General features: G+C 48.9%; 4 protein-coding genes across 4 annotated transcripts; 3 read left to right on the top strand and 1 right to left on the bottom strand.

Moving 5' to 3' along the window:
* Window positions 1-2,971: 2,971 nt before the first annotated feature.
* IUM83_09946 (uncharacterized protein) lies at window positions 2,972-4,264 on the bottom strand (the record flags this gene model as incomplete). Its single annotated transcript, XM_067934423.1, has 1 exon — window positions 2,972-4,264. One exon carries the CDS (start codon window positions 4,262-4,264, stop codon window positions 2,972-2,974), a length of 1,293 nt encoding a protein of 430 aa, XP_067793421.1.
* Window positions 4,265-6,464: 2,200 nt separating this feature from the next.
* IUM83_09945 (Zinc (Zn2)-Iron (Fe2) Permease (ZIP) Family) lies at window positions 6,465-7,457 on the top strand (the record flags this gene model as incomplete). The annotated part of the gene is made up of 1 exon (XM_067934422.1): window positions 6,465-7,457. One exon carries the CDS (start codon window positions 6,465-6,467, stop codon window positions 7,455-7,457), a length of 993 nt encoding a protein of 330 aa, XP_067793366.1.
* Window positions 7,458-9,072: 1,615 nt separating this feature from the next.
* Window positions 9,073-9,803, top strand: IUM83_09944 (uncharacterized protein; the record flags this gene model as incomplete). Its single annotated transcript, XM_067934421.1, has 2 exons — window positions 9,073-9,591; window positions 9,666-9,803. The coding sequence occupies 2 exons, from the start codon at window positions 9,073-9,075 to the stop codon at window positions 9,801-9,803; spliced, it is 657 nt and encodes a 218-aa protein (XP_067793420.1).
* Window positions 9,804-13,168: 3,365 nt separating this feature from the next.
* Window positions 13,169-13,719, top strand: IUM83_09943 (uncharacterized protein; the record flags this gene model as incomplete). Its single annotated transcript, XM_067934420.1, has 2 exons — window positions 13,169-13,516; window positions 13,591-13,719. 2 exons carry the CDS (start codon window positions 13,169-13,171, stop codon window positions 13,717-13,719), a joined length of 477 nt encoding a protein of 158 aa, XP_067793419.1.
* Between the last annotated feature and the right edge of the window lie 133 nt (window positions 13,720-13,852).

The following is a 13,852-nucleotide window of genomic DNA, read 5'->3' as shown; positions in this document are numbered from 1 at the left end:
CCAGACTTTTTGATTGTACTGTCGCTAGTTTTACATTTCTCATGTCATCGCTACACGATGTGTCAGCCTCACGGCATAAGTCGCAGTAGAACTGCGTATGAAGGTGGGGCTAGCGTTCCTCTCACTGCACACAAACTGTTTTTCCGAGTTATCTCTTCAATTCCATGATAATGGTTTCTTCCTTCGAGAAGTTACCTTTGCCAGCGCCGTCAAATTCTGGTGGGCTCAATGTAAACTAGCAAAAGTGTAGGTGCAGGAGCGGGCAGATGTTGCTAACGCCTTTCATTCACATGCGATGGTACAATCGACTAGCGTTCAGGTGCCCAGCTCAGGCTTGGGCGCACTAAAACTCAAGCAGTGGCATCCTCATCGTCAACCACACGAAGCTGCATTCATACACCGAAGAGTATGCACCATGTTGCCTTGTGTACGTTGTGAGTCCGAAGAATCGCAAAATTCCCGAGTCGAGAACATCACCCGAGTCCAAGTCACGGAGACTGTCACCCGCCAAAGGAGCCGCTGCCGTTTCCTCCAGGGCAGAATCTCCCATGACAAATTTGCGATAAACGCATCACTGTGGTCGACATCATCAGCGAACTCACCGCCACGGTAAACCTCTTCCTATGGTGACGGCTGATGCCTGCGGAGCCCGCGTGAACTGATGAGTCCTGCACGGCAGTCATGGAGAGATTTCCAACACATGACGAGCGGCGCCATCACCTGCACCGAAGCAACCGAAGAACTCGTATACCGCTTGGTGACGGCAGCGCGAAGTTAGGCTTGTCACTCTTCTGCTTTTATAAAGCTTCAGACACAGGTTCTTTTCTACCGTCTTCTCCTCCTACACTCGTACATGTCGATGACATACTGGTCGTCCTCCAGCTGTGAGGTCCATTACTCCAACAAACAACACGTGGTAAGTCGCTCGCATTCGGAGGCCACGGGAAGCGACACTTTTATCGTTGAGACTGTGGATGTTTTATTTGGTGAACTTGGGAGTAACAAATTGTTAATAATTGTTACTCCCAAGTTCACCAAATAAAACATTCACAGTCTTCTAAGGTGCGGAACATAAGTTTCAATCTGGGAGAATTAGGTAAACTACAGTTGTAGCTCTGTAAATACGTAGTAGATTATATTCCACTACAACGGAAAATATATAATACAGCCGTAACCGTAGTTACGGAGAACAGAGAAACTCGATAAATGTGAGCTAGAGTGCACCCTGACCCCGAACGGCATTAACCGCGGGAAATTTAATAAAAAAAACTAGAGAATGCATGTCATGATCAAATAAAACGAGTGTACTGAACTAATCCTCGACTGTTTTTTTTTTTGATAGCACGAAACTTTACAACATCGGTGACTTGAGGCCAATCTCTCAAGACCCATGGATTGCCAGTATTTCTCGATCAAAACGTGCGACTCAGGCATTGAAAGTGCAACGAATTGGGTGTTGAATAAACTTATCTGACGAATAACCCGGAAAATTACGGTTCATCGTACAGTCTACGCGAGCCAACACGTCCGTGTTATTGACATAATTCCTTGTGCAGACCCATACGTACTGTATGTCCATGTAATACAGTGTCAGTTTCAAACAGTGCTACCTCGGAGTGTGACTGCCAGTCACACTCCGATGTCACTGACTGGTAGAAGTGAAGGCGAACTTTCCATTTAGTATTGCAATGCAGTTCTGTTCTGCTTTAGCTCCTACTACTGTATTAGGTCAGTAGGGCAGTGAAAAAAAAACTAAGAACATTCCTATTCCCTGTTATAAAAGAAAAGATGAGAGCAGTACTACAGCAAAATTCTTCCTATTGTTGCGTGCTGTTCGGTTTGCAAATTAAAATCCGGAGTTGTTCCGGACGAAGCGCGGGTTTGCTTTTTGTACATGTATGTGAGCCACCCGTTAGAATGCAAAAACGCAAGTATGCCACGTCTTTTGCACCGTGTTCTGGTACTCATGTCCGAACCGCAACGCATAATAAGCCGAATAGACCGAGTTATGGGATTTTGTAGGTATAAATTTGCTTCCAGGCGAAGTGATTATGCAGGTCATAGTGTCCAACGCTATTCCATCTCCAGCAATTATTAATGATTGATTGTGAAACAACGTTGTACGTTCGTAACGGAATCACATCAAAGACAGACTAAGCAGCGAACGTTGTCTTCATTTTGAATTGGCACGGAAGCAGCATACGAACTATTCTAAATATGAGTGTGCTGCTAGAAGCTGCAGACGGCCTCCTAACATTGGAGGAGGTTCTCGCGTTTCTTGACTCTGTAGACTCGGATAAGTCCACTCCTTGTCCCGGCGACAGTCAAATGCAACACGACCGTATCAAGGCAAGACGTCCCACGAAAAGAAAAAGAGGGACCCTGAGCTCGTCGACAAGACTGCAGCAACGCAAGAAAGCCGAGATACTATATCTTCGCCGCCTTGTCCAAGAGCTGGAAGCGCAGATCGACAAATTGCAAGCTTTGAAAGATGGAATTTCAGCCCAGACGACACGACACGAGATATCGGTGGGGATGAAATTGGCCGAAGCCCAATATCGCGCACGTCGCGAGTCCGAGGAAACAAACCGCAATCTTAAAGCGATCATGAACGCTCAACTCAGAACCAGCGGTGTACTGCGTGACGTCTTACATATGCAAGCTTCGTACAGGTTCGTTTGAGCGTCGCGATTGTTTTCTTTTTATTGTGACCGACAAGAAAAAATATTGTTTGTTTGTCTGCACAGTATTCCACGATCCGAAATATAATAACGGTACAGGCGCCGTGACTCGGGGGAGTTAAAACGTTTGATGCGATGATGCCAGGCGAAGCACTACATTAAACCTACCGCTCTTTCCTACCAGTACTCAACTTAGCGCTTCAAAAAATTTTAGGAGCACTGTTCATGTTATGAAGTTAACGAGCTGTATGCTAGACCACCGACCCAGTGGTAGAATGTTTCGATGTAGCTTAACCCCTGCGCAGTGCAGTCTTGCTGCCAGTAGTCTGGGTTCCAGTCTTGTCGCCTGCAGTCTGGACGTCAACCTTACCAGCACCAGATTCGCTGCTGAGGCTCGTGGTTCCGTCGGTGCTGGTGGCAGACTTCCAGACGGTAGTGCCATTGTAGTTGCCAAGCAGTTGAGAGCAGTTGGTCATTTTGACGGGCGTGGACACCAGCTCAGACTCGAAAGCCGTGGCGTCCGTCTTCGGAGCGTTCACCTCGAATTCCTGGTTCTCCAGGTAGCAGCACACGAAGTCGTGGAAGTGGTTGTAAGCTGCAATTCGCTCCAACGAGTTCATCTTGGCGGTGCGCTTGAACGTTCCGAAGATAAGCTGGCGAACCTGCTCGGGCGAACTCAGACACAGGTCGCGAGACGAGAAGACCGGACGGTACTCGGGGGGAATCTGGCACGCATCCAACGCCTGAATCGTATCGACAGTAAGGACAGTGCCATCTGCGCTGGAGTTGCCGTTGGCGAGCTCACCAGCCGTGTTCACAATGGACGTGACGAGGGGCGTGACGATGTAGATCGGGTCGTCAATGGCGTGGATGAACATCAGCACCGACAGGAGAACGTTGGAGATAACGTTGCTCATCGTACCGAAGACAGCTTCGACACCAGCCATGAGACCTCCGATCACCGCGAATCCACCACCGATCATCAGCACAGTCTCAGCAGTGAACTCGGACGGGTGGTGCGTAATATGCAGCAGCAAACCACCGCCCATGTTCTCAGCCGTCTCCTTCGGGTCCTCCTTCATCAGTCCCCAAAGAGCCTTGATGTTGGTGCCGAATTCCTTGAAGAAGTTGGCCACCTGCTTGACTCCGACCAGCGGGTTGCGGATGGTGTTGACGATCCACTCGATAGCGTCCGCGAGAGTCTGCGCCATGGCGATTACGGTGTCAGCGGTGTAGTCAACGAAGCCCGTGATGGCGTTCTTGATCCTCTGCTTCAGCGGCAGGTTCTTGTTCATCTCCCTCTTCTGCTTGCGTTCGATCTTGAAGTAGTCCCACAGAGTGTTGTTGGGGTGGCTCAGCAGATAGGCAGACATGGCTGCGTCGGCGGCGTTGGCCTTGAGCTCGTCATCGGACAGGTTTTCCTGTTCTTCGGTGAAGTCGACGACAACGGGGCAAACGTTGTACACATCGTTAGTGCTGCCGCTCGAAGAGAAGGCGATAAGAGAAGTGTTCGACGAGCTGGAGGGGCTCTGCGCCGCGCAGACGCAGGCCAAGAGGACGAGGAGGAGACTGGAGTGCCACATGAGACCGAAGAGGTAAAATGAATTGTGAGATGGAGTGAAGTTGGGTCTCGTTCCTTGGCTCCAATCAATTGAGGAGGCATCCTGGTGACCAGCGCCGCGATCTTAGCGTTGTCCATGGTTGAGGTCGTTGGTGACGTTCGTTGTTGGTGGCCGAGCAAATCTGACAGGCAAGTCTGATCGCAGATTGCATCTGTCCCGGCGGAAGCCCATGGTCCACCTACACTTATAGCCCTACTGTAGCACGGCGGAACTCTCCTGTGTTGTCGGTGGTGTATGCTGGGACGCTTGATACAAAGCTGAAGGCCAATGTACAGTGCAAGGACCAGATTGGAAAGCGAGTTTGTCATGACTGTAGCGCAATACTGAACATAGAATTCGTGATCCGGCTTGCGGCGGAAAAATGGCTACTGTATGCCGATCCCAATCGTATCCCAAGAGTTCTCATTGGGTCGAAGCAACGTGCCGCAAGGGCATGAACGAGCTCTCGGCGGGCCAATGGCCCTGGGGCTGCATTCGCACGCGCCGATTAGAAGTTGGCGATGCGTGCCCCCTAGTGCAGACGTCCAAACAGAAAAATGCTGTGGGACCGAACTTCTGGAGATCCGTTCGGCATGCCGACCTCGCGGTAACTTCGGAGTGCGAAGTTCGGACACCGCCGTCGGCGTGATGCTTGACCCGGCTGGAAGGTTATAGGTAGGAAGGAACGATGTACATATTAGCTGAACGGGTGTTGGTCGATGCGGGTATCGTTCAACATGCATGGTTGGTGACTGTATGTATCCCTGCAACGAATTTGTCTGAGTCCGCGCTACGAAAACCTGGGTGAGATCAGCCACTGCGGCCACTGCGGTGCTTGAGTCTACACTACGCATCCACTGTAGCGAACTTGTAAGTGAGCATGCAAACTGTGAATTTTAGTATGTCGCTAACGATAATTGGTGCAATGGAGGCCAGCAACGGTTGCTGCCGCAACCCCCCTCTCCGTGATCCACGTTCGATCGCGAAAGCACCCCTTCACCACCAACCAGGCTCATAATCCAAGTGAATCATCGACAGCAAACCAGTTTAGGTTGACATCGAGACGGTTCGCGATCAGGTTACGCAGTTCCGACGGCGACGCGAGTACAGTGCGACCCCCCGTTTTCGCGGCTGCTGACCTCTAATAAACTGTTAGAAATAATACTCCGCACATTCGGAGGCACTCGGATGATAGCTTTTGGGATAGGACTGGATTGCGCAAGTGGCGTGCACATCTCCGTTTTCAAAGGTTTTCCCTGAATCAAGGGAGGGATGACACGTTCTCTGAGATTGACTTAAACTCGGGTGCTTAGACCTTTTCATACCCCTGCTCTCATTAAACATTTCTGTGTCGTACAAATGTTGCGTCGCCCCTCCTGGTACACTACGCTGACACTAACTCAGAAACACGAACTTTGTCTTAGCGCCAACATGGTATAAGACTGTGGATCTCGTCTCCGCAATGAAGTGTTGCTCTGAGGGCTTTAAAAGATCTCCGATGAACTATTCGCAACTGCTGGTGCCGCACAGGCTTCATTTATAAGGCCCGGATTAAGTGAAATACAGTATCAAATAGCAAATCATTTTAATGTCCATGGCATAGTTTATTACCCTCTCGTTTCTTTTGTGGTCCACCCTCCGCGAAAACGGGGGGTCGCACTGTACGCTTGTCTAGTGTAGACAACACTGTGTAGTCACCAGCGCAAAGCACAATACCTCGATCCTGCTCGGCACTTGACAGTGGAGACTGCCGCGGGCCCGCGTTGGCGTGGTGCCTTGCTCCAATGAAATCGGTGGGGCTTCATGTGCAGCAGCCGCCTCGGCGCACTAGCCGGATCGTCGAGCCAGGGTCGCGAGTGCATTTCTGCCGCCCGCTGGTCCTCATGTGCAAAGTGGACACATATTTTAGTCAGAATTAATCTTGAAAAGATCGCCATTGCACCTCCACCTTCAACTTAGTGGGAGAAATCTGCACTGGGGTTGAGAAGCGTCCAGCCATTCATATCGATCGACCGTCCTGAGTAAGTCTTCAGTTGCTTCCTACAGATCAAGCACAGAGGCATATACCTTATCAACTGTATATCCATACATGCTGAATGGAGGAGTCAAGCGTCACGACTAGAGATTGCCATTTAAAAACTTGCCTCCTACTGAACAAGCCCAGTCCCATCCTCGCAAAGTGATGATCCAAACGGGTCACGCTGTCGCCGTCGCCTTCGCACTCAACATCGCTGCCGGAGCTGCCACCATTTTGGGAGGCATGGTCGTCTTCAGCAAGCGCCTCGTGTACCTGGCCAACCCGGTCAGTCTGGCGGTTGCTCTCAGCATCTCGTCGGGTGTAATGATGTTCATCTCGCTGGTGGAGATCTTCGGCGAGTCCGTGCACTTGCTCACGGAAGGTCTTCGCACTGAGAACATGACGGAGGAGACGGCCACGGGCCACGGCTGGCTCAGTGCGACCGGATGCTTCGCTATTGGCATCGCGCTCATTTACATCATTGACATTGTGGTGCACAAGATTTCGCCCGAGCATGAGATGACGGAAATCGAGAACCTCGAAGACGTCCGCGAGTCCATTCGCCACTTTGAAAGCAGCAAAATGACAGGTATCAACAACAAGACTTCCACGCCGTGCCTGGAGGCCGGTCCGTCCACGTGTGTTGAGCCGACGACCCAGTACGTGAAGATGGACGAGAACGCCAAGCGCGCCTTGCAGCGCATGGGTGTGCTCAGTGCTCTTGCCATCGGAATCCACAACTTGCCGGAGGGCATCGCCACCTACGTCGGAGCCATCCAGAACTCCTCTGTCGGATTCTCCCTCGCTGTCGGTATCGGCCTACATAACATCCCCGAAGGCATCGCTGTTGCTGCCCCCATCTACTTTGCGACCGGCTCCCGCTGGCGTGGAATTATGTGGTGCGCTATCTCTGCGGGAGCCGAGCCGATCGGCGGACTCATCGCGTGGTTGGCCATTGGTGACGGTATGGACCCGGTCTCGGAGGGTATTCTGTTCGGCATTGTCTGTGGTATCATGGTGTGCATTTGCGTGAAGGAGCTGATCCCGACGGCTTACAAGTTTGCCAAGGAGAAGACGTACATTGTGTCCGTGGGCATGTTCGCGGGTATGTTCATCATGGTTGCCAGTCTCACCCTTTTCGGCTACGCTGGCGTGTAAGGCTTCAGCACCATGTTCGCGGATGCCAACAAATTATAAGCTCGGCACTTAAAACAATAACACACGTGAATCGATCGCGACGACGTTCGCTCCAAAAGCAATACAGATGCATGCGTGATCCACCCGTGTTAATCACGTATCGTGATGTAGGCAGTTGAAAGTAGTGTAGCACCACGTTTTCCAGCTTTACCGTACAGTACTGGTATTGTGGTTTTCAGATCTTTTGGGTGTCAGAGTTAAAAAACTACCTTTACAACAACGGGGTAGGTAACCGATACCGATTTATCCTGGTGGTGACCCCGACGAAGGTCCGGTGAAGGAGGGAAGGCCTGATTGCCGAGAAAATCGCTGCCAATCGGGCCTTCGTAGGGCTATTGTAGGTAGTGCGAAGACTTCAGTTTACGTTGCTTTACGAAACTACGCATCGCTTTCCGCATTCATATATATATATATATATTCATATATTATATGAATGCGGAAAACGATGCGTGGTTTTGTCCTAACTAAAGCAACTTAAACTGGATGTCGGGGTAGGCATTATACCTTCCGGCATCCTTTAGCTGACCTCTGCATTTGCTGGTGCTCCGGTGTAAGCACCTAGCCTCTGTCCTGACATTTTATGCGTTACAAACCCTAAGATTTTAATCTTTAAAAGTCCTGCGACGTTTAAAAAGTATAGATTAAAGTCCGTTGAACTTCAGCGCCGGAGCTTCAGCCTGAAGCTCGGCAAAACGACAGAAAGGCACAATACTGGACAGAGCAAATCCCACAAACCTTCGGTCCGATTCCGCGGCAAATCGAATCAACAAATGTCGCATGATCGATTGAAAAGCGTGCTGGTGAAGTAATCCGAAGGTGCCCCACGCTGAGCAACCAGCCCTCTGGGCGTATCCAGAGTATCGGTAAGTGCCCTGCGTGATGACCAGAGATTAACGAGGGACCATCGAGAACACGAAAGGAGTAGTTGTAGCCGAAGAGAATTACCCACCGTCAGGTTTTAATGGCCAAAACCACAGCTACGCTGAGCAACCCGCTCCCGCGGCATTCCTTGACTGGTGTTGGGATTCTAATGCTAAGATCCAACAACCCGCAATTCTTGTTCAGCAATGATGACGCCTGCACTGGAAACTTATCAGTAAGGTGCAAATATAAAGTGCTTATCTACCGTTGCGCAAGATGCATGCATGTTTGTTGTTTGCTCGAATCTGGGCTATACCTATGGTACACGTACATAGTGTTGGACAGGATCAAGTAAACCAGTGCCCGTCCTGGCTCCTTGATACAGAACACCTTCCCGGTGGTAATGGATTTTGCGATCGAAAAATGGACAGCTTTAATTAACGGAGATGCCAACGAAAATATAGCCTCAGGGAGTGGCGAGTCACGTTTGCTATAAGGATGCCATTTCAAGTCGTGCAACCCACCACAGTTGGCGACATCCGCTGTCGCGTACATTCGGAGGCGAAAGCGCCGTGTTCAACATGGAGCAAATCCCAGGACTCGCATGATTAGTTGTTTTGATTAAAAATTGATTACTTGACCGAACCCACCACCTTGACGTTCATCGGCATCACTTCATTTACGGATCCGATAAATTCTACACAGGGTGACAAGCATGAGCTTCATACTTGGCGACATGGACCAACAATTCACCACTTTGGGGGAGGTGCTCGCGTTCATCGACTCGCCAGAGTTTAGTGGGGCCACCACAACTTTCGACGGGGACTCGCTGCTTCACAGCATTCCCGCCGGCGACACGTCGCCCACTGATGTGGGTATGCTGCTGTGCAAGGCTACCAAGACCAAGAAGAAAAAGAGGCGTAACTTGAGTTCGTCGACAAGGCTGCAGCAGAGCAAGAAGGCTGAAATCCTGTATCTTCGCAAAAGGGTGCTCGAGCTGGAGGAAGAACTGCAGATACTGAAGGTTCGGTGCAAACATTCATTCAAACTATACGATCAGCGCAAGCCAAACACCGGTGAGATCGCTACAACGACGTGGGAAGGGTTGGCCGATGCGAATTATCATGCGAGGCTGCAATCCGAAGAAACGAACCGCGCTCTAAGAGTACTCGTGTCCAACCAACTTCAATCGAGTGGGGCGTTGAGTGCACTCTTGCAACAAGTTGCGACTCAGGTACGTTCGCAGTAAGAGTTGAGCTTGCGGTTATTGAATTCATGGTCTAACTCAGAAAATAATGGCCAAAACAGGAAATGGATATAGGATATTCGCCGGAGTCCACGACGAGGAGGTCGATGAGGACTAATACTCATTTGGAAGAAGCCGGTCTAAGCGAGACCGAGTTACCACTTTTTGAGACGGATTTAGCGGAATTCGACAAGTCTTAGATGTGTAGAATGTTAATGCACGTTAAGCCAAACTTCCTAGCGGCGACAAGGTTTTGTCGCTCTGGTATCTAAACTCCTGGAGCACATGAATGCCGATAGAGAATTTACCATCACCTGGTCATCAGATCTGATGTTGCCGTAAATGGCTCAGAGCATAGCAAACGAATATTCCAAAGGTACTGTACTTGAATAATTGATGTCCTCGCTACCTTTTAGTCCCGGTGCGTGGCTGTGTGTACTTCAAGTAGTACTTTTCGAATCCGAAAATGCGCCATGCCGACGGACTTCAGATGGTTGGAAGACTACAAAGTCGGGCATCTTAAAGATAACAAAGCGCTTAACGAGTGCTCGTCACTTGATAGTCAAATTGATAGCTAAGCATTCTTAGTAACACTATTGGCCTAAATCGAACGAGACGCCATGGCGTGATATAAATCCCCGAATTGTTGTAAATTATCGCTTCAGATGACAGACGATATATCCCCACGGAGTTGACGACCATCCAGCTCACATGTCGATCTTCTCCGCCTACTTTTGAATCTAGATCTGGTATTTGCATTGCGGGGCCGCTACCACTACAGCGAAGATAAAAGTGAGGCGCATACTGGCAGTCGGCGGCCTTTGATTCCTTAGCGTAGAATTCTGGGAGCGTCCGGCTTGTGTGTGAATAGCGGATGTGTGCAGTTGCAGTTAGCATCTAAACCGCATCAAACTCAAATTCAAATACAGATCCATTATCACGATTTACCTGCCGGATCGTAGTACTTAGATTTCCAAGCGGATGTCATTTTACGAAACGGCCCGGTGGCATGCAGGTGGTCTAAAAGCTCTGCGTATCGCACCTGGCCTTCATGAACCTACTTTCACGCTTGCTATTTTTTCAATTTCACAAACGTAAAAGTAGGTAATTGAATGCTACACCGAGTAGGACAAAAGTCTGTGCCCCACCCGCTGTGTCTGCCTAGAGTAAATCGAACAAACTTTCGAACCAATTCCACGGTAAGTCACAACAGCAATTATCGCATAAAGACTAAACAAAGAGTTTGCAACTTGGCTGAAGCTTTACGGAGATCGAAGGTCTCGGGAATTTTGCGCTAGGAACAATTTCTAGAACGTGGACATCAATATCAAGCAGCAATGATGAAAATAACGTCCATGCTGAGCTTTTCACCCTTTACCAAGCGCATTTATCGATGTTTGCACCTTCGCCATCTCTCGTTGGTCTGCATTCTTTAATTATTTGTGCGGAATTTCTTCCTAAACAATGTATCTAGCTGGATGCATTCGCGCGTAGGTCGCTAATGAGCAGATAGATGTCCGACATCCCCAGTCAGTTTTTAGATGGAGGGCTCAATGTTGATGTTGCTAGTGCCTTCTTCTTAAAACTTGAGGCGCAAACTACTTGACGGTATGGACCCACCATGTAACCTTCAGCCCAGTGGAAAACCTTGAACAAAAGGAATGCTGGGAATGTACATTGGACTGTACTACAGCCATGACATACCCCATGTCAGGAACGCCCTCTGCTAGAATACAAAGTGGGTCGCCGACGTCATAACTACGGAAGGGTTTGTGTGCACGTATGGGCACAAAATGGTAAAAATGGGTCGCGTTCGATGTCTTGTTCCATCGGCGCCCACAGTTGACTTTTGTTTGAATCTCGATATGACTTCGCTATTGTAACTTGAAACGTAGTGATAGTTTCCGTGCAGACACCATTACTGCTATTAATAACAAAACTTTACTAATACCGTGTTTACACGGCATAGTAATACGTTGAAAAGGAAAAATAAACACGGTATGTTGAGCAACGTAGAGTCCATCCCACCTACTCACGCAAGCCCCATGCCCCACGCTACGCTAAAGCCTCCGCATCAAGCCGCGAGCACCTCCTTCGGACGACATTCACGCGAATAGATTACTTCGCATCTCCGACAGCGTTCACTTGAAGGAGTATATATTCAAGAGCAAGTAGCACGAGGTATGGAGACAATTGAAAAATATATTTGCAAAGCTGGGTTTTGGCTTTCCCGGTCTCGTTTTTTCAGCCCCTTTATTTTTAAATAAACGAATAGAGCCCAAGTGCACCCTTGCATTCGTCAGAGTACGCACGCTTAATATGCGTACTGCAACTTGGGGATAAGGTTACATGAATTCCAATTAAGGTTCGCTCAGTTTCTCAGCCTCTTTATTTAAAAGTAAAGGAACAAATCCAATTTTACCTATATATCTTCAATCGTCAAACCTTAATCAAAATTCAGGTAACCTTATCTCCAAGGTTGTAATATGCATATTAGCTTGCGTACTCTGACGAATGCAATGATGCACTTGGGCTCTATTCGCTAATAAGATCTAGGTTACAGCGAACCCTTCTGATGTACTGTAGTCTGCTGGAACTGCAAGCTTCTCGTTGGTGGTGTAACTGCACCATGGTGGTGCTAATTGCACAATGATCAGCAAAAGTAGAGCGAGTGGTTAGTTCGAGAGCTGTTTGGGGAGAAACAAGTGATAGGCTGCCCACTAATCGTCCAGCCGTTGCATGCGCAAAATTTTGTAGGCATACCGTATGTGATCACAAGTGATAACTATTTCTAGAAATTTCAAGATCAAAATGAAAAAAACGAAAAATCTCTCTCGTTTGGTGTTCATAACACCTAATAGTAGTAGTAACCGCTAACCCCATATATTACCTGTATTAATTTCGGACTACTTTTGCTCACCGGATCAGCCTCCGCAAAGCGAAATTATCCTACCACGACTTCTCGTTTTGAATTTAGCGGTTCTCAAATGGTGTACAGTACTTTTTGCTTCGTGTTGCAATTTGAAATGACAGTAAAGAAGACATAGACCAGCAGTGTACAGTATTTGGCCTTTGTGTCTAACGCTGCATCAGAAAAAACTGTATGGTTGTTTCTTGGGCTGGTGATGGACAGCATCAAGTAAACCGTGCTGTCCTTTCAAAATCCACTTACGTCATTTCTATCTCTGAGTACCCCCTCAGTCGTGAGAATTCAAGCGGCACCACACCGCTCGAAACTGTTATACAACCTGCGTGCTCGAATCTTGGGGTTGCAAGGACCGTGTTCGACATACAGCAAATCCCAGTATTCGCCAGTATTAGTCGTTTTGATGGTGTTGTTTACTAGATCAAACACACCTCTCCAAATTGTCAACATCCCTTCGTCTTCGGATTCGGGAAAGTCTACACACAATGACAAGTACCTTCGTACTTGGCGACAAAGATCATTTCGCCACTTTGGGGGAGGTGTTCGCGTTAGTCGACTCGACAGAGTTTAGTCGGTATAGCGCAGATTTTGGTGAGAACCCGTTGGTCGGACGGCGACACTTCGCTCACTGACGTGGGCATGAAGCAGCGCAAGGCTACCAAGAGCAAGAAAAGAAAGAGGAATAACTTGAGCTCTTCGACAAGGCTACATCAGTGCAAGAAGGCAGAAATCCTGTATCTTCGCAAAAGGGTGGTCGAGCTGGAAGAAGAACTGCAGATCCTTAAAACTCGGTGCAAACGTCTATCCGATCTACAGCACCGGCACGACCTAAACAGTGCGGGGGCGACGTGGGAAGAATTGGCCGAGGCGAACTATCAAGCGAGGCTTCAATCCGAAGAAATGAACAGCTCTCTGAAATTGCGCGTGGCCAACCAATTTCAAATGACGGGGGCGTTGAGTGCACTCATTCAGCAGCTAGCAGCACAGGTATGTTTGGCTGTAAACGTTGGGCTTGAGGTTGTTGAATTCATGTCTAACTCGGAAAACAATGTGGAAAATAGGGAATCGACACAGCATTCGTACAGGATCCCGATTCGATCGGGACGGACACTGCTTTTGAGGCAACTGGTCTCAGCGATGTCGAGACGCTACTTCTTGAGAGGGATTTAACAGAACTCGACATAATCTAGCGACTCCCTTGGCCTCGCACTATTTCAACGCACTGTCGCATAGTTGACTAAAGCGGACTCGTTCATGCAGTAACTCGCCTCCTTCAAGCCGATCCTGGTGTGCGGAACACCAGCGTTCGCGCCTTCAAAGGTC

The sequence above is a fragment of the Phytophthora cinnamomi genome (genome assembly GCF_018691715.1).
Source record: "Phytophthora cinnamomi strain GKB4 chromosome Unknown Contig29, whole genome shotgun sequence".
In the NCBI taxonomy this organism is placed as follows: Eukaryota; Oomycota; class Peronosporomycetes; order Peronosporales; family Peronosporaceae; genus Phytophthora; species Phytophthora cinnamomi.
Note: the sequence above shows the minus strand (reverse complement) of the source record. Positions and strands in the feature narration are given on the sequence as shown.